Below are 19791 nucleotides of genomic sequence, written 5' to 3' on the forward strand. Positions count from 1 at the left end.
TTTCTTGCTCTCCTCTGGCCTGTAGCTGGGTTTTTGCCTCATTTTGTAATTGCTCAATGAGGTTTTGTTGCTTTAGTTAAAAAATATGTCTGTTGTGCTTTATCTTCTAACTGTTTGCTTTCTTTCTGTGCCTCTTTCAAAATCTGTCTGATTCGGCACACAGGCCTCCCTATTTTCTACTCGCACTTCCTCTAACTGCAAGTGGAAATGCAAATAAGCTGTAAGCTGGGCCATTTGACTCAGTTTTTCACTAGCATTTTGAGTCATGTAAAATGCCTCCAAAGCTTTGTGTAATATTCCACCTTCAAGCCAAATGTCAGTGCTCTCTGAGGTAACCTCCTGCACCATTCTCGTTTTCCAGTTCCCGGCTTCAATCTCACTCCATGCTCCTCGAATGAACAGCTTAGCCAGCAGATGCTTCCTGGCATCACTCACTTCTATGCTAGTAATTTTAAAAGGACTTTTTGTAACTTGGTAAAACTTTCTTTGCGCAAGGGCAAAATCACCCTGTTACTGCTTGATTTTCATACCCAATGCCTAATCAAAAAACAATTCTAAAATCTCTTTTTTTGCATTGGTACGCCACACAATCTTAAATTTCTACACCTATACACCTCTCTGGAACCCATGGCTCAAGTCGTGGTGGTACTATTTTATTTTTTTTAATGTAATGTGTTACAGCCAATAAAACCTGACTTTTCACATACATACAAAAGAGACAATTTAAAACTAAATAGTAAACGAGAAGAATTTCAAATAACTTACACAAGACGCGGAACAATCTTTCCGCAAAGCAAATACAGTGATTACAATTTTAATAAGAATAAGCTGGACCGGAATAAGACCAACAGATCAATTCTCACAACTCAAGCCGATTTACAGAGCAACTTAAGCTCTTTCAATACTTTGATTACTTCCCATGTCAGAAACCTCTCGTGGCCCACATTCATACATTCCCAAAATGACTGCAAGTCCAACCACCAATGCTTATCTACAAATTTAATGAACCTTTTGACTCTCATTTCCTTTGTTCCCACACATTCAGTCAGGACATGTCTAAGATTTTCAACACACTGGTTGTCACAGCATGTACCGAGGTTGTGAGTATATAGGTCCATATGCCTAGTTTACAGAATCTCTCTTGTGGGCAAAATTTTCAACCTGAATCTTAAGAAATAAGCTCGAATCCCAGGGCTAGGAGAGTACTGCAGGTAGCGCATTATTATCCCCCGTGGCTTGTCCAACAATGACAGAGATTGGTGAACTTTCAGACTGCGCATTTCCGGGATAGTTCGGACCCAATCATTTAATTGTAGTGAATTTCTTACCTGCAACAGGTTTTCCACAAGCTCTTGCATTGTACAGTCATAAAACCCAAGAATTTCCTATGCCAGTTTCTCAGAAATATTTAGTAACAGATTACTATGAACCTGTAGGACAGTATTAATCTCCTCCTAGAGGGAGTTGGGCCATGGTACCAAGATCAATCTGAATGTAGATAACCTCCACTCAGTGTGAAAAAGGGACTGAAGCCCTAGTTTGTATCTGATACTGGCATAGTGATTGGGGAAGAGAACACGTTCTTACATATTTTCCCTTCTCTCCTTGCCCGGTCTATTGCAGTTAGCCTTGGGTTAATGTCTGTCCTATACAGCCCCAATGGGATGACCTTTTCAGTGTAGAATTGTATTAATGGCAACACTTCAAACTTGCATAGGTCATATTTTATTTTCTTCATTTGGCAACCCAGCTGGTTGGCTTTTCCATCCATAGACACCTTTACGTACGTGCTCCTGTGATGGAAAGGAGTGCAGACTGATTCCCAGATACAGGATCTCTTGGCCAACTGCCAGGACCTCCCATGCCAATCTCCAAGTAAAAGCTGGTACCCTTTTCAAAGGTCTTTAGAAAATTACAATTTTAGACTTAGCTGTGTTGATTTTTAAGCCATTTGCTAGGGCATATTCTCCCAACGGAAGTAACAAGCGCTGGAGGCCTACCGGAGTCTGATCGAGCAGCACTAGGTCAGCGGCACAGGCCATCCAATTCAAACACACCGGCCCACCTTTTGGACTGACCAGGCCAGACATTTACAGATTTTTTGACAAGTCAGCCAATTAAAGGTTGAATAAGCAGAGGGCTATCATGCACCCTTGCCTTACCCCACATTCAGTATAGATGCACATAAAGAGACTCCTCTGCCTGTCTAGTCTTACCCTTAGATGGGAGTACTTATGGAGCTCTATTATTATGGCCAATAGAGAAGGTGGAAGACCCCAATTTATTAACTTTTCCCACAGATTAGTTCTATTTACTCTGTCAAATACTTGGGATAGATATACTCAGGCACCGAAAAGGGGAGAACCGCCCCCTTTAGAGAAGATTCACTTGAAACCATGTTGATCAACATGCCGTTTAGCATTGTTGACGGGCCCCTTCAGACCCTATCTGTTTTTAGAGAGGATATCAGACTTTTTACCCCATGCTTCCAGCTGCATCAGTACCAGCCCTACAAAAATGGTGCCATCTACATCCAGGGGAGAGATCGGGCAATTGTTAGTCGGGTCAACCCGATCTTCCTTTTTGTAGATAGGGATTACTATTGCCTCATGCATAAATAGACGGTACAACATATAGGACCACATGGGAGTATCTGATTAAAACAAATTGTAATTAGTCAACCCATTCGGCCCGATGCCCTAGAGCTGTAGGATCTCTTAGATACCTTATAGGGTCTTGCGTGAAGTCCAAGGACCAATCTAAATCTTCACATTTGATTCTCCCCCTACCATCTGGTTGCTCATAAAGGGCTGAGAAATGTTTATGGCACTCTCTCTTGGATAATAATACACTGAGAGCTGGCCTGTGATTTATCTCTCGCGGTTATGATGGACCCAAAATCCCGAGAGTGAGCATTCCCCCCAGCCCCCAACATGGATTCCCTGTCTTTTTGAAGATGGAGGAATTTCTGCATTTCTTCCGTAAATCTTTAATCTGTGCACTTCTCTCTTTGTGAACATAAGAATTATTTGTTATTCTTCTTATATCCCTTCTCAACTCTCTTCTTTTGGTAAGTTTCTTTGTTGAAGGAATGTACCTGATTCACCTTTGGAAACTCTCCCACAATCCTGGGGGGGGTGAATATCCCAGAGGAAATCCACAAAGGACTTTGGATCACACAATAATTCCCACTGAACATCCGCACAGTTAATCATAAAAGCCGAGAACTCTTCATTCAAGCGTCCCCCCCCCAACCCTCCCTCAAAACCTAGATAGTCTATTTCCACCATTGTTCACTATAACTTGAGGGGCATATGATCTAACTAAGCATGTCTTTTCATTCAACAGGTAGCCTTCCCAAATGTTATGATCAATAACATTTTAACCTGAATATCTGCACAGGCATTAAAGAAAACCTTAGATAGAAATAGTAAATCGTGGACCCTTGTTTACCCCTTGACCATGTGGGCGCTGGGGGTACGTGTCCCTTAATGTTCCCATTGCCCATCTGCATGTCCCAATCTGACAAGAACTTGGTCCATAAATTCCCATTCCTTGATGGAAGTTTGTGATTGCCCTTTGCGTCAATTGTTTTAATGCAGTGAGAATTCAGGTCTCCCGTGAGAAGGATATTTTCTAATGTGTGCAATGTTTTATGTCTTAATCTCTGTTATAACATCCACCAGTTGTTCAAGAAAAACTGGGAGTGGTTAGCCCGAGAGGTTCCAGTAGCAGTTTATCGCTGCAATGCTGTGCCAATAGGCTCTATTGCTTAGTCTAGCTTTTACCGCCGAGATCCATTGTCTATTGCTCACCACCTCCATGTTAAAAATTGAATTTCTAAGGGGCAGGAGCTGGACCTTTGCAGGTCTTCCTATACTTTGGCTAAGGGCCAATAGTTCCACTATTGAAAACCCATCCACCTTTAACCCCAGTTTACCAGGTCTCTTGGAGAGCTATTAGGTCATGGTTGTTGAAAATCTCCTCATGTACGCTTGATTTTAAATGAGCTAGACCCCCTCATATTCCATCCCAGGAATTTGAGCTCTTCAGGGCTAGAGTGACTTCTCTTCTAAGCCCAGATTCTGGAAAACCTGCAAGATTATTTCAGAGACCTTGGACCATGCAATCTGCAGATTTCCTTTTTGCCGGTTCTGCATCAGGGATGTTTTATTTTCTTTATTCTTGCTGGACCTCTTAGTTCACAGCTGCATTTCCTGTCTAGTGAACACTCCCTCTGATCTCTGTCCTGATCATATAAAGGTTCAGCAGACACCTCGATGACCAGAACTTGCAGTGCATGGGCTGAAGTTAGAATTGCGTTTGCCCCCAATTTCGTTTTCAGTCCCATTTCCATGATATGAATATTCTTGTAGTCTGGAAACCTAACATATTCAATGTCTTCTGTTGTAAAACAAAAAGGAGCTTGTCAACCTTGTGAAATTCTGCTAGGCTACCGGATCTATTCAAGCAGTAGAACTTGTTTATTGCAGTTATACTCTTGGCCCGTATGTGGGAGATTGCAAACGGATGAGTGTTGGAGATGCTATCCCTTTAGAAATCATTTGTGGCTGTACCTTGCCCTCCTCTTACTATGTTGGAAGATGATGAACTTGAGTTGTTATCAGTGTGAAGTTGCATTGCTTTCCTGATTTCTATTATCCCCCTTTGGGCAGGTATATCTGGTCCCTGGATTCCCTCTGAGACGTTTCTTGTATTCAAGCGGTCATTAGCCAGATTAGGGCCAGACAGACTTTGTGCAGAATCCAAATGCCTGCTTAATTTGAGGGAAGGCCCATCGCAAAAGTAGACCGCCCCCGAGGGCAGGGTTCCCGAGTTACCCCATTTGGTTCCGATATATTAGTTTGAGGTTTATTGAGGATTATTTTCTTTCCCCTGAGTAAAAGTGGAGCCACCCTCTGTTCTTTTTGGGGTGTCATTATTTGGACACCCACAGAGCTCTGGCAGGACCACTCTGGGTGAATTGCATTTACAGATCTTCCTGCGTCCTTTCCAGAAGATGGAACGTGCTTTGAAGCTTTCAGGGATCTTCCTGCCCCAACTACTGTTCATCGGTGATGAGGGAATAGAGATGGCCCGGACAAAATGTGCCATAGCACCCTTGCTCTTCTTGGGTTTTTGTTCCGGGTTTTGATTATGATGGTGGTCCTTTTAATTCACCATCTAACGTTCTCCTCTTTTTCTTTGTTTTACCATTAGTTTTAGGTGCATTAGAAATTGACACTGTCTTTACCTCTGGAGGGCCCAAGTTCGAATCAAGGCTCCCTTCTTGCCCAACGACAGGATCCTCACACGATTGGGCCAGGCAAATGAATTCTTACATCATAGAAATTGATGGAGGTGTATCATTTAGGTCCATTTCCCCATTCATCATGATTTCTTTCGCACTTGCTGTCTCCCTACTTAGCCTTTTATGAGAGGATTCCTGAAGGAGTATTATCTTTTTACTCAAGGCATCTGATGCCTCCTGCGCCTTTACCCATTTACCTTGTTATTCTTCTATTGCTGCTGTCTGTGTTTTGATGTCTTTTTTAAAGTCGGCCATGGGGTTTCCTAGGGATAAGTTTACCACTGATTTTTGACCCACTAAAGAGCTTTCACATCCGCTCACTTCTCTCGTTACTTCGAGGAGGAGGCCCGAGTGGGTCTGCAGATCACTGTGTAGCAATTAAAAAACATTCACTAGGTAGTTCAGCACAAAACTCAAATCCGTTAATGTAGCCTTGTTGGATCCTACAGAGAACGTTCCATAGTCTGTGCCCTGAGGGCCCTTATTTTGTTGTGCAGGAACCCCTTCATGTGCTTCTGATTGCCCTATTGGTGGGCTTAGGGCAAGACTGTGTAAATGATACCTGGGAAGTAGGTAGGTTGATCTGTGATGAATTTACTAGGTTTACTGGGTCGATGTTACTGTCCAGCAAAAAGTCGCATAAGTCAAGAGGGGTGATTAGGTCCTAAAATCTAAGCTGTTCTTCGTCTCCTGCGCTGTGGTATTTCCTTCTCAGCAGAAGGTCTTTGATGGTTCTCTTCATGTAACTAGTTGTTAGAGTGAAATCCATGGTCTTTTTATGTGCCATTTTAGTACTCAAAATATTTCCAACTACTTTGTTGCTACTTATTTCGTTTAACTGAGATGTTGGTACTGCTCAGAGTTGTAACCTTGAATCACTGACCATAGAATGCTGGTCTCAGGGGTTGTTTTTAGTAATTTTCCCCACTGCTTTTTCAAGCTGTCTCATGCTTGTGTTTAATGAAATGATGCCATCTGGTTCTGGGGCCCACAGAAAGTCTTCCAGTGGACCACTCCTTAAATTATAAATGCACAACATTTCCTTTTAAGTATGAATTTAAAAAGGATTTGAAAAGGCAAAAATAAAATGAAATATGTAAAAAAAAAAACTAAAAAAATAGCTAAAAATGGACTCCTTCAATGCGACAATGTGCCTCGTCGACCTCGCAAAGACACTTTAGCACTTTTAATGTGTCCACCCTTATGCAAACACTATTAATTGTGAAACAATACTGCCAGCCCTACTAGCTAGATTTTTCCCTGCTTACTGGCTTCCTAATTCACACCCTGTATCACTACTGGGAAACTGGAGCGCTGGCGCGTGTACCTCACTGCTCTTCCGTACTCCTATCACTGGAGCGGGTGTCAGTGGGGGTGTCGGCGGCTCTCGGCCGGGTGTCAGCAGACGATGACAATGTACCGCAATTAACCGCACGGCCTCGGCTGCCCCTGTTATGACCTACGAACCACCGGGAGTTCAGCTTGCAGCGTTTCCACCTGCCCAAAGCAACAGAGGAAAGCACCTCAGAACGTGTGTAATGCCAGTCAAGCCGCATCTCCAACTAAATGCTCCCAACAATACAGAGGCCGCCTCTGACTATCACAGAAATCGTGGTACTTTAATAAAACAAAAACAACTTTCTATCCACCTCAATGCATTTACACCAGAGTGAATAGTGTCACAATGCACTTGTCATGAGTCAATAAGACGGTATGAAAATCCTGGCACAAGCCCCAACTTTGTAACGATATACATAGGGAGTCCCCAATATCCTTATCATTGCTTTGGATTTGATGAGCACTATCTATGACTCGTATAGAGCCAAGTAGACCTCTCCCCATGTGGCAACAATGTGCCAAGAACGAGGCCGGGGTAAAAATAGAATATATATTTATTTAAAGTGTATGTTCAATAGATGTTTCTTTAATGGTTACACACGCCACCTTCTCAGTAATTGTAATTGGTTATTTATAAGGCGCTTAATACCCAGAGGATTCTAAGCGCACAGCCCGGGATCGCACCCGAGTTGCTCTGTCGTCTTGCTTCCAAGGTGGGCGCATTGGCCCTGAGCTATCCTCCCGGCCCTAAACAAAGGGTACAAAACAAAGCTTCAACACACAATGAACTTTCCTTTCCCTAATAAACAGGCACATATGACAAATTTAGAGTAAAAACAAAACACAGTTTGGATTTTAAAACAAGTTACACATTGTACATTCCCAGGCACCAAAAAACCCAGGCATGAGATGACTGGGTTTTTGGTGCTTGGGGCAGAAGCACTTTTCAAAGTGAAACTAGTGTAATTTCTATTGAACAATATACACTGTGTCCTGAGGTTGAGAAGTGTCCCTGATAGCAGAACGATTTTGTATTGCTTTTAGGTGAAAAGGAAACTGGGTTCTATTTGCCACATGCATCCTTGCAAATCAGTGTGATTCCAAAATTGCTAGCATTTTCAAGCGCGCAAAAAATTAAACAAAGGACTGAATGTACAATGTGCAATTTGTTTGAAAATACAAACTGCGTTTTGTTTTTACTATACATTTTATCAAGTCATATTTGCCTGCTTATTACGGAAAGGAAAGTTCATTGTCTGAAGCTTTGTTTTGTACCACAGTGAAGGTGGCGTGTGTAACATTAAAGAAAAATGCATTGAACATATACTTTAAATATATATTCTCTTCATACCCCGGCCTGGTTCTTGGCTCATTGTTGGTATAGAAGGGTCTACGTGGCTCTATATGAGGGACAGCTAGTGCTTATCGAATCCAAAGAAATTAATGGGATATAGTGGGCTCTTAATTGGTTGGGGGAGGCGTGGGTCAGGAGGTACTCCCTATGCTGAGCTTTGTCTCCCTAGTTCTGTTTTCTTGTCCTTAGGAATGGGACGATTTTCTTCCAATCTATAATGGTGTCCCGGCAGCCTCCCGCTCCTCTGGAGTCCCCTGCTACCTCTCTCTGTGCTGGAGATGGCAGTAAGGCTCTGCTCTCGCCTGGTATTGCTTACTCGCTCTTCTCGCTTCTCGGGTGCTCCTCTGGTTCCTGCTCTGCACGGGCGCTGGCAGACGCTTCCCGTACCGGTGATCTGTGTCGTTTTGCATCCTGCCCACAATGCTACTCTTGTGGTGATGCCACCACGAAGTAGTCAGTTCCTCCTTCCTTCCTCACAATGCTTTCCTTGCCTCTGCATACTCCGGGCCTCTGGCATCTTGTAGTGGCGTTCTCTGCCTTATTAAAAGTCGTGGGCTCTGTAGCTTGCTTGCCCTCCACCTCGTCAAGGCGTAATGATGTCAGCAGGCTTCCCCGGTGTACAAGGCTCTACTCTTTCTCTCCTACTCGTCAGTTAAATATGTGCCTTTTATCTTCCTTTTTTTGCAGAGTTGGGTTTCTTTTCGAAGTGCTTTCAGCCAAAGATAAAGATGCCACTTTATTTGCTTTAATAGGCAGTCCAATGGGTGCGGCTGTGGTAGTTGGCCTAGGGAGCTCCTCATAGGAACAGGAGTCCTTGTCCCCAAGCGAGAGTCTCTCCCGGTGAGGTCCTGCGTGCCTTGACCCGTAGGGGGTTTTGCAGAGCAGGCTCAACCCCCTAGCCTCACAGGGAGGCTCCCCCTTGGGGAGAAGCGACAAATCCCTGTGATTGCCACAGGGGTGAATGGAAATGTCCACCCCGGATCTCTATATATTTAATGATTTCCTTGTTGCTTCATACGGCCATGTGTGTGAAACCGGTACCTGGAAAGCACCTTCTGTAAGCTTGCTCATTAGGACATCTTTCTGGATAATGTTTTGTCATATGGTTATAGTAGTGATCTCCGTGAATGACTTATTTTTGTAATATTGCACTAACTCTAAACATTGTCATGCTTCAGTTTTCTTTGCCTTGTTTCTTTGCATGCACTGCCCGGTTGCTTTGACTACCATGAACGCTTTTTCACTTAATCCTGCTTTCTCTTTCTGGCAGCATGGGGCAACCTTGGAAATGTTCTCAAGAGCCAGGGCAAGATTTCCGAAGCTGAGAGCGCCTATAGAAATGCCTTGTACTACCGCAGCAACATGGCCGATATGCTTTATAATCTGTAAGTATGCACTTCTCAGCTGGAACGGGTTCACTTCTGAAAATTCTGGTGAATGGGTGCCATTGAGTTGGCCACAGGAAGTCGAGATGGGCTTGCTCTTGCCATTTCGGCCTTTGTATTAGCCTTTCCATTAATCATGCTGCTACGCCGCAGGGTGGACAGCTGCTTTTATGCACGTGGCTGCACCATCAGATAGGTCAACGTGTGGCTTTCCCAATTTTAGAAACAATGCAGGACGATGGAGGAAAAACATTCCACACACAACTTGTTTCCTGTTGAAAAATCTGCAGAGGAAAACGTTGATATTGGAGGCTTGTAATGAACGCGAGGCCTACGCTCATTTATGCATGATTTTGTGCGAGTTGTTGTGAAATGTTACTTTATTGATGCCTGAGCATATGAGGTGGGTTCTTCAAATTGGTGGCATCTGAGAATAGGGCATTTTGCTTTTAGCTGGTTGTAATGGCAGACTTTTTTCACAAAGCCCATTTATAGTGGGACATTATTTTATTTGCATTGCCTTACTACTTAGTCTATTATTTTCTCCTTCTGTAGGCATGTTTTTCTCATTTCTGCACAGTCTCAGGAGGCATGAATATATAGCAATAGCATGAATATAAAATACATGGTCACATATTTTTAATCTTTGTGAAAATAATTTGTAGAGGATTTGTGCTAAAATATAATGTATTCTGGGAGCAACAATTACGGCCCTGGTGTAATGGTCTGCAGTAGCGAGAATAGTACATCATGGAATCAAGATTACTTACACTAAAGCGGAGCACTGGTGTGGTGCATTGTGCCGCACTGTGTGAAAAGCAACCGATAATGAAGACCAAGCAAGATCGTTTCTATAAGATTCCACCCCCCAACCCCATGCTTCCACATACTCTCAACTCAGAACCCTGTCAGTTTTTGTCGTGACGGAGTGGTTGATTTGTATTGATTTTAAAATTGTGGCTAGCACTGGCAGCAGAGGCTAGCAGCGTTGCTTCCTCCACTGGCCAGAGTGCTAAAGCAAGAATGCTTTATAAGCTGGACATTGCCTGGCTTTCTGTCACAGTTGCATTTTAGGCCAGCAATACTTACTGAATCTGGCTGAGCGTGTTGGGTGCAGAGGCTCAGGGCCATCTTAAGCACTTTTGGGCCCTGTGCATGGACATCTTTGTCCCCCCCCCCCCCAACCTACACCAAACTAAACCAATTAAGTGATCAAAACTTAGAGGCAAAACTTATCCTTTGCATTGAGCCCAAGGACCGTTTCTCTTCAGCACTAAGATCTCTCCATTGGCTCCCAGTTGCTGCAAGAATCAAATTTAAATCCCTCGGCATCACTAATAAGGCTGTCTGGGGCCGAGGACCACGCTATCTGCAACTTGCTCTCACCAAATACTCTCCTTTCATATCCCTCTGATTCCTCCGCTCCAACTCCGCTTGTCGAGCGCTTCTCGAAGCCGGGAGCGGGCGGCTGTTTCCTCTCCTCAGCTTGCTCCCTCATCTGGAAAAGCCTACCCCTTTCTCTCCATCTTGAGCTACATATCTGCGAGCACCTCAAGACTTTCCTCTTTTCCTCCTCCTTCCCTCTCTCCCTCCGGTGCTAAGCCCCACAGTAGCTGTGATTGGTGGCCTGGGCCCTCCTGTGTCGTCCTGGGAGCATTCGCCCTCCCCTTGCATTTGCCTTCGGGCACCACTCTGCCTGTGCTGCCTCACAGACCTGCACTTATTGATGGGTTGGTGACCCCTCTCTCATCCAGTAGTCCATGCCTGGCAAATAGCTGTTGCTTTAGCAACCGGCTCTCACACTTACCTGTTGTCTTGCCACTACCCCCCTGGCACTTGACTCCTCTGTGGATGCTCTAGCACTTACCCCTGTTACCTCTATCTCTCTGCACTTGTGCGATCCAAATTTTCACAAGGCATAGGAGGATTACTTTTTGTGTATTTGGCGCTTTTAATTCTTATGTTTCGCTTGTTCCCTTCACTTTGCCTTGTGGGCGCCTTGAAATACCATTTTCTTGATGTAGAAGCGCCTTACAAATGCCCACTAAAATAAGAAAACATAAAAAAATCGAGAATATCTGTTCGCACCCCCCCCCCCTCCCTTCATCGCAATCGCAACATATAGGTTGATAAGCTGCCTCGCAGCATTCAAAATAAACATGTTTGCTCCTTTCAAGTCCCCTTATCTTCTTCGTTCTTGCTCTAATCCGAACATTAGTCATCTACAAAGAGGTTACATCTGTTCTAGTATTGATACAGGATACTTTTTAATCAATAGCATCTAGGTAGGTATGCAGTCTGTAGTAATAATGCAGGACTGTGTGTAAAATGTACATGCAACCCAGAGCTCACAGCTGCCTCACAGAATGCAAAGGTGCTTATGCATGGATAGAAGAATCCAATTGGAAGGAAGGAGAAGGCTACACATGCCATAGCATAGATAGTGGATGCAGATTAGAAGCTTCATTCTCTCCATCGTCTCGGGAAGCATTGAAGTACCATCATAACAACCAATGTGATTTAACAGATTTAATCTGTATTTATATTTTGTATGTAAATGCTTTAAATACTTCCCAAACAATGGCTTGTGCAATTGTCATTTATAAACCTGCAGCAAAACCTTTGACTTTACAAAAAAGCAAACCGGTTTTTGTGTCAAACAAGCAGCCCTTAAAATATGCTTGCCCGAGGCCTGCAACATCTGCTCCGCTCTCTTCTTTCTATCACCCCTTCCACTCACATGGCCTACATAAGAAGAAAGATAAATTAATGGGCTATACGATGGCACCAGCATGCAAGAAGGCAAACCTCACAGAAGACAGCACAGTAATGTAAGAGATATTAGATTTGACCAGGATCATCACTAGATCGTCTACTGGCAAAGCCAGGATACAAGCATGAACACTTTGGTTCCACAGTCTTGAATTTGGACAATTATTCACCTTTTGGCCTAACAGTTTATGCCAATCGTTGGAGGTGCTTGCCTAATTTTTACAACATCCTGTCTGAACAAACCAATTTCTAGACCTTCACCATATGGATGACATGTTAGTTTTAATAGCAATCATATCTGGTTCAGGTACAATGCTGATAATAGAACCTGTTGTGCTGCAAAACCAAGTGCATATGCAAGCAGGCTTATAAAGTTCAAACATAAGAAAGGCTCAGCCAGCCTTGCTGGAATGTGCTATTCTAATCTTGCATATGAACACATATAATCTGCAATGAGTGCTTAACACACTGAGCTAACTTCTGAACCATTGTGGCACTCAATTTATCAATATCCATTTTAACTTTGGCTATTGCACATGATCACCGTAATTCCCACCAGAAGGAAAGAATGCTATAGAGTTCTGCCATAGGAACACACAACCTATATATATATATCACAGTGAACAGAGAAAGCATTACATGATGGATTGATAAGAGCAGAATGTACTTGTCAAAACTGAAAGGTAATGGGTTTAGAGCCTCGGCAGCATGCCATAAAATGTCCTGATGTGTCCCATTTAAGTCTGGTGAACAATAGAATCTTACTTCTTTAGTTCAGGCAGCCTTGTAGGCCCCCCCCTCTCCAAAGTGGGGGCTCTCGTCAAGAGCCCCTTTTTGCCCTTGCATAAAGACGCCCATGCAGAGGGTCAGCCTCTAGTTTCTGTTGCCAGATTTCCTGATCCCCAGGGCCATTGTCTGAGATTATGGCATCACTGATGTTAAGGGTACTTGTTGAAGAGCCCTCCTCAAACGACTGCGACCTCATTTTAATCCTTTACTCCTTTCATGCTAATCATTTGCATTTGAGGTCTCGCCATTTGTATTTGTCTTCTTTCCATTTATATAGATGTTTAAAGCACTCCAGTATTCACATGCTTGTTTGATTGTTTGCTCAAAAGCTTGTGGTTAAGCTTTTATGTATCCCTTTGCACGTAAAGCAGGAGACTTAAGGTGATTTTTAGATATATGGTATGCAGGTCTGCATCACCAGCAGAGTTGTATAGGTTAGCCCATCTGTGGTCAGTTTGAGAGGACATTAAACCAGAGATTTTCTTAAGTGTTTAGTGTTTTGAGACTGAAAGGAAAGTCACCCAAAAACTGCCCGTAAAAAGAATCCAAATGGAGCAAATAGTCACGGCACTACTTTGCAAGGGAAACAAGGTCTCAGACGGTCACGTAGAACCGAACTGACACGGTGCTTGTCTTATCTCAAGACATTACATCTTTTATAGCGGAGAGACTGCAAATTAATAATACTATGCATAATCTTCAACCTGCATTGGTTACCGCATATAGAGCATGCTAATCCCCACCATAGTCCCTGGACCAATTGGCCACATCTAATCTAAATCCATTCCCCTAAACACGTGATCCCCTTCATCATCACAATCAAATCCAGGTACCTGATTGGTGGTTTTCCATTATTGATATATTTGTAAATTGAGACCATCACTTGATGTGTGCCCCCCCCTGTTCCAGAAGTGATCAAAGTAAACTGGCGATGCCAACTCTGCACTAATATACAATAGGCCTCATCAACCTGTGGTGCACAAAAGCTGCCTCCTTGACTTGTACTTAATTTATTGGCATCACCTCTGGTTCTCTTATACCAAATCACAGAATTTCCAGACATGGCTCCCTCTTAACTCCCCTGAACCCCACGTACCCAATAATTACATTACGTTCTTCTGAATTTCAGGAATTTATTTGCTTTTGGTTGTCTGCTTGTAATTCATGTGGGATGCCCGCTCATTGGGGAGGGCAGTAGTGCTCCACATTTTCATCTTGTCCATTGGTATCACAAAACCTTATCCCCTGTTCTCATGAAATTATCCTTCAAAGGGTACATTCCTGCCAACTCTCATTCCTTTTCCACCCTATTCAAACGCTGCAGCTGGACACAATTAGCACTTATCTGTGTACAATGGGTGCCTCTGACCTCAGCTTTTCTTCTGGGGAACAGGAAAGGGGATTCATTTTTGAAGTTGAACTAACAGATGCAAAGCTCCATATAATGGCCTTGTTCTATTCACTGTGTGATAGGCCTTAACATCCAACATGGCAACACTCCTGCCATGTAAACACACTGACCTTGCGTCTACCAAAATACCTAGCTGTCTCCTTTTCCATCTAATTTGGTCTTTCTCACACATCACACTACACTAAGATACTATGAATACAAAACCTTAACACTGGGCATATATGCTGCCCTATCTATGAACTCGGCAACCATGACAATAATGCATTTTGTTGCTCTTTGTGTTGCTATATGTGAGTATCTAATATGTGTGAAACCCAACTATAACAATGTGTGTGCTTCTGCAGCACCATCTTGAGTCTGTTTCCATGATGGTTCAATCTAGGTTTTTCTCTACTGGAATCATTTAGCCTGGCTGGGACACTGTACGTGCATCCCAACAAGACCATTGAAGGTCATTCCTTAGCAGTGATGTGCGGGTTTGAAAGAGTTTCTAGCTGGGATGGGAATCTAGTGTCATATGTGCAAATTGGAGGTGGTGTGGTCAAATTTCCTTGAGCTGGTGACGAGGAGAGCCACAGTGTCTGGTGGGCATTTTTCTGGAGAGCCAGGTGAGCAGCCAGGTACCCTTCAAGTAGGGCATTGCCCCCATCAATAATCAAGATCTCTATGGTATGGACTGCTGTTCAGAGGTCCTTTTTAAAATGAAGGATGGGTTTAAGCTTCCGTAGAGAGATCGGTTCGGTTCTGGCATGGCCTAATTCTTCTGAAGGGTAGGGTTCTGCCCAATAATGTTAAGGTGGTGGGGACGTTGGAGAAACAGCACCTCTATTGGATTGATTTTTGAAGGAGCGCAGTGCCACCATGGGGGTGTTTATCCTGACCCCTGTAGTCTATCAGGGGGTGTGATAAGAAAGGAATAGCTGCATGCTCTCTGCAGTTGAGGACAATGAGGGTGAGATGATGAGGTCTAGGGTATTAGCACTAATGCATGTCAGTGCTAGTAAATGTTGGATCATGCCTAACGATTCTGCTGGTGTCAGGAACGCCTGTCTAGTGATTTTGGTTGATTGTGTCCTGGGGAGGTCGAATTCTCCAAGGAAGGATTTGTTTGTGTGACACTCTGAAGCTGTAGAAAGCAATTCCACAATCTCATCTAGGAAGATGACACCTGTAAGGTGGTTTGTGGATGAGGCGGGAAGTGGCAGAGTAGTTGTGTGATAGAATTTGCAATTAATTATTTCCATTGCATCTGTGTCTTTAGAGCCTCTGCCTTTAGGAAAATAGTAAATATTTTGTGTCAAAAAGTGAGTAGTGAGGAACCTTTGTTTGGCAGAAAATTGTGCAGCCCTCTTTTGATTTTATAGTGTTTGGGATGCGACTTCAATATTTTGGGAAGGTTTCTTGAAGAGCCTCTCATAGCTGAATCCACCAGCCCTTTTGAAAAGGTTAATGTCCCCCACTTTGTCCTAAGTAACCTTCAGGTATGTTGCACAGTCAAACTGAGTTTGAGAGGGTCAGCTTGAAATGCAATAACTTCTCATCTTTTCTCACTGACTTGCATGATACAGCCATGAGGACCTCAACTGTCTACATAATGATTCTGTATAGAAGGAACTGTGGGTCCATATTAGTTCATGGAAGGGCTTTAAGCGGATCCTGAAAAGGAAGCCAATCGTCAATGGCCGTACATACAGTAAAAAAATGTAATCCCATTGTAATGGACGAGGTCCAAAAAGCACAATCTAAAATTAAGGTAGACCAGCAATGATTCGAGATGCAAGTCTGAATGCAACCCTCCACATAGGCGTATAAGCACATGCACTTGCATTTCAGTGAATAACGTTTTACTTTTATGTATTCATATACTGCTTCTTTCAAGTAAATTATAAACTTGTCTCAGCGCTGCCCTGCAAAGCATTGCTAGTGGCAAAACCAATTGTACTGCACAAATGGGAACTAAAGGGTGCATTGTGGCTTGCGTCAAAATAATGACCTGCCAAATGAGGGGCAAGGAAACCTGTCTTGCAACATGTGTGGAACAACTTAAAAATGCCATGAAGGCTGATCTGGGTGCACAAATAATCTAGTGCAGCGAGTCATTGGTTAGTAGTTACTAGAGTAATGGTATACTGAATGACTTATTCCATTCCTGAATTGATCTATGGGCTCCTCTTTTCAAAAACGTGTTCATTGCTGGTCTGTCTGAAAATCCTATTCCTGAGAGCTGGATGATTGGTACTATAGTGCCAATGTACATAAAAGGGTACACAGTCTCTCCCATCCTCCTATCGTCCCATCACTTTGTGAGATGGGATGTCAAAACTCTTTTGGGGAATTCGAATGTGTAGAGTAGAGGAATGGGTGATGGACAGAAACCTCCTGTCTGACACCAAGTTAGCATTTAGGCCAGGCGTGGGCACGTTCAACCAATGTGCTTTCAACCTATGTGTCAACCTATATTTTATCTTGGCCAAGTATGTTTATTTCCAGAGGCCCTCTGGCTATGTGGCCTTCCTGGACCTTATGTCCTTGTTTGGCTACATGGACAGAGGTCTACACTGGAACGCTCTTGATTAGACTGGTATTCCAAGACTGCTACTCTGAATGCTGGAATCTCTCCATACTGGCTCTAAGGTACATGTCCGTTATAGACAGGGGAAGTGGAGCAGACTCATTGAGGTAGGGAAGGGGGCCAGGCATTGGTGTTTGCTTGCAACCCTCCTGTTTAATCTCTCTACTAACTCCCTTCCATCCATCTTAAACCGTTTGGATGCAGACATGCGTAAATGTTGTGGCAGAAGAATCTTGGTGTTGAGCAATGCTGGCGATGCAGGTCTCTTAGAACCCGGAGTCCCTCCAGGCCTTGGTCCAGTCCTATGATAAATGATTAGTCTGGGACTTCAGCTCAATGCCGGAAAATGCTATGCAATGTGCTTTTCCAGTAAACCACAGCGACCCCAGGAATAATCTTGAATAATCAATGCTTATCTTATTGTTCAACTTTTGAGTATCTAGGAATTACTTTTAATAGGCGTTCATGGAATGAGAACATGAGTAAGTGTAGAGTAAAGATGAAAGAAGTAACGGGCGTTCTTTTTAGTTGCGAATGTACTTCACCAGTACTCAGTGAATCGTATATGCTACAGCTGTAGGGGAAAGAATTTAGCAGCAGAGTCGTATAGCATTGAATCACGAGGTGTGTATAAACTGGATGTGCTACAATATGAAGAAAATGTTTTTCTTCACATTTATTGGGTGTCCCTCAAACTACATCAACGTATGCTACCCATTTGTATACAGGACTAACCCATATTTTGGATACTTCACTATGAAAACCGATTTATTTTTGTTAATCTTTGTGGGCAAGCCAGGATAAGAGCTTAACCAAATTACGTACAAAACACCTGCTCTCTTTAGGCAACTGTTACCAAGTAAGCTGGTTGGCCTTCATTCGAGAATTTCATGATTTGAAGGCGTTTCAAAGGGGGGTTCTGAAACTGAAATGACTGTGTGTGGGTAACCACAGGGGAGACAATGCATTTGTCTAAATACTTGGAGAGGAATTATCTACACCTCTCACCTGCGATGGGGACAGCAAGCTATTGAATATCTGACACAAATTCGTGCCATCGTATTCTTCTGACCAAGGCTAGATAAAATGTGCTCCCTGCTAGGGAATTGATTGGTACATTGATGTGGGGGGGTGTGAAGAGGAAGAGCGATTGGTGGTGGTAGGGTACTGTGAAGAGGAAGAGTGACCTGGTCATAGTGGGGGACTGTGATGAGGAAGTGTGAGGTGATGGTAGTGAGGTACTCTGACAAGGAAGAGTGAGGTGGATGGAGTTGGGGGACCTTGGTGAGGAAGAGTGAGGAAGAAGATTGGGGGACTGGTATGATGAAGAGGGAGGTGGGGTAGTGGAGGACTCTGAGGAAGAAGAGTGAAGTGGGGATAATAGTGGAATATGAGGAGGTGCCAGTAGTGGGGGACTCTGACAAGGAAGAGTGGGATGGAGGAGTGACTGACTAAGTTTGAGGTGGGTTAGTTCGGTACTGTGACGGGGAAGATGGATGTGTAGGGTTAAAGAGATGGGTTACTATTGGGTACTGGGACAAGGAAGAGGGAGGTGATGGTAAAGGTAGGATTGCTAGTTAGTTTCTGGGATGAGAAAGAGGGATTTGGCGTTCATGTTAATTGTTATTGGGGTACTGTGACGAGGAAGAGTTAGGTGGGGTAGTTGTGGACTATCACTAGGAAGAGTGAGTTGGTGGTAGTGGGGTACTATGACTAGGAAGAGTGAGTTGGTGGCAGTGGGGTACTGTGATGGGCAAGAGTGAAGTTGTAGTGGGGGCCTGTGACGGGAAAGAGTGGGGTGGTGTTAGCGCGTCAGAGGATGTCTGCTGCCTATATGGCTCCTACGATTAGCATTATTTTAACCACAGTGTGATGAGTTAAGGATATGCTGTTCCCTTGACTGCCTATGGGAGGTGGGGGGGAGAAATGGTATGAGACAGTGAAACCTTACTTTTTATTGCTTCCGTCTATTCCAGATGTAAAAACTAGTTTTAAATTTGGATGCTATCTGAAAACTGCCTGGAAACGCAGAGTATTACTTTTAACGTTGATTTTATGATATCCATTGTAGAGCGAGATTATAAGGGTTTGTTTGTGTTTTATGCTATATCCATCTGTTTGAAGGTTTTCTGGTTTCTCCTAATTGATATGCCCCTGCTAAGAGTGCATTAATTCTCACAACTAAGGATGTCTGCTTTTCTTGCATTGTTGCTTTATGGATTGATTTAATTCGAAATTAACTGTTTTGATACTAGAGAAATGTCTAGACTTCAACTGAAAGCATGCCCCTCTGAACCTGAAATGGGCTATCGGAATTCACGGCTGCAGGGTGCTCGGGTACCTCCTTCTCAGTAGAAAATGAGAAATGTGCTGGTGGCGTGTGCATAATGTACCATTGAATCAAATGCTGGATCAATGGTGTCTCTCGTTTGTTGATGCACCTTTACAAAATGGCCCGCAGTCCTACCGGCGAAAGCAAAATGTAGGGTTAGTAGAGAATTTAACTTTGGACTTCAAGGCACAGCCTAACTAACGCTTGATCTGCAGTTAAGAGCAACAAGAAGTTAAAGGGGATGATGGAGAAGAGGTGCTACAGCGGACAGGCCGCCAGCTTTCATTGCTAAACCCAAGGTGGTGTACCAGGCCCTTTTTAACAACCAAGGGATTTGGGATGGGAAATGCTATCTTGTAATTCAGAGTGTAAATGTGAGGTTTGGTTTTAGACTTGGAGGAGCGGGACTGTTGGCCCATAGCTGCCTGCCTGGGCATTCACATCCTGCCACTGGCTGTTTAGATGCAGTTCTTATCCGGGACGTATGATAGAAGGCAGTCTTGGGTAGGGTTTAGAATGCATTTAAG

General features: G+C 43.6%; 1 protein-coding gene across 1 annotated transcript in view; it reads left to right on the top strand.

The window, feature by feature from the left end:
• TMTC2 (transmembrane O-mannosyltransferase targeting cadherins 2) overlaps positions 1-19791 on the top strand; it is a 937188-nt gene that overhangs the window by 446052 nt on the left and 471345 nt on the right. Inside the window, exon 4 of the mRNA XM_069629317.1 lies at positions 9274-9388. Coding sequence (XP_069485418.1) covers positions 9274-9388 — 115 coding nt within the window. The remainder of the gene's footprint in view (positions 1-9273; positions 9389-19791) is intronic.

This window comes from Ambystoma mexicanum, chromosome 12 (genome assembly GCF_040938575.1).
Source record: "Ambystoma mexicanum isolate Mex_15411 chromosome 12, UKY_AmexF1_1, whole genome shotgun sequence".
Taxonomy (NCBI): domain Eukaryota; kingdom Metazoa; phylum Chordata; class Amphibia; order Caudata; family Ambystomatidae; genus Ambystoma; species Ambystoma mexicanum.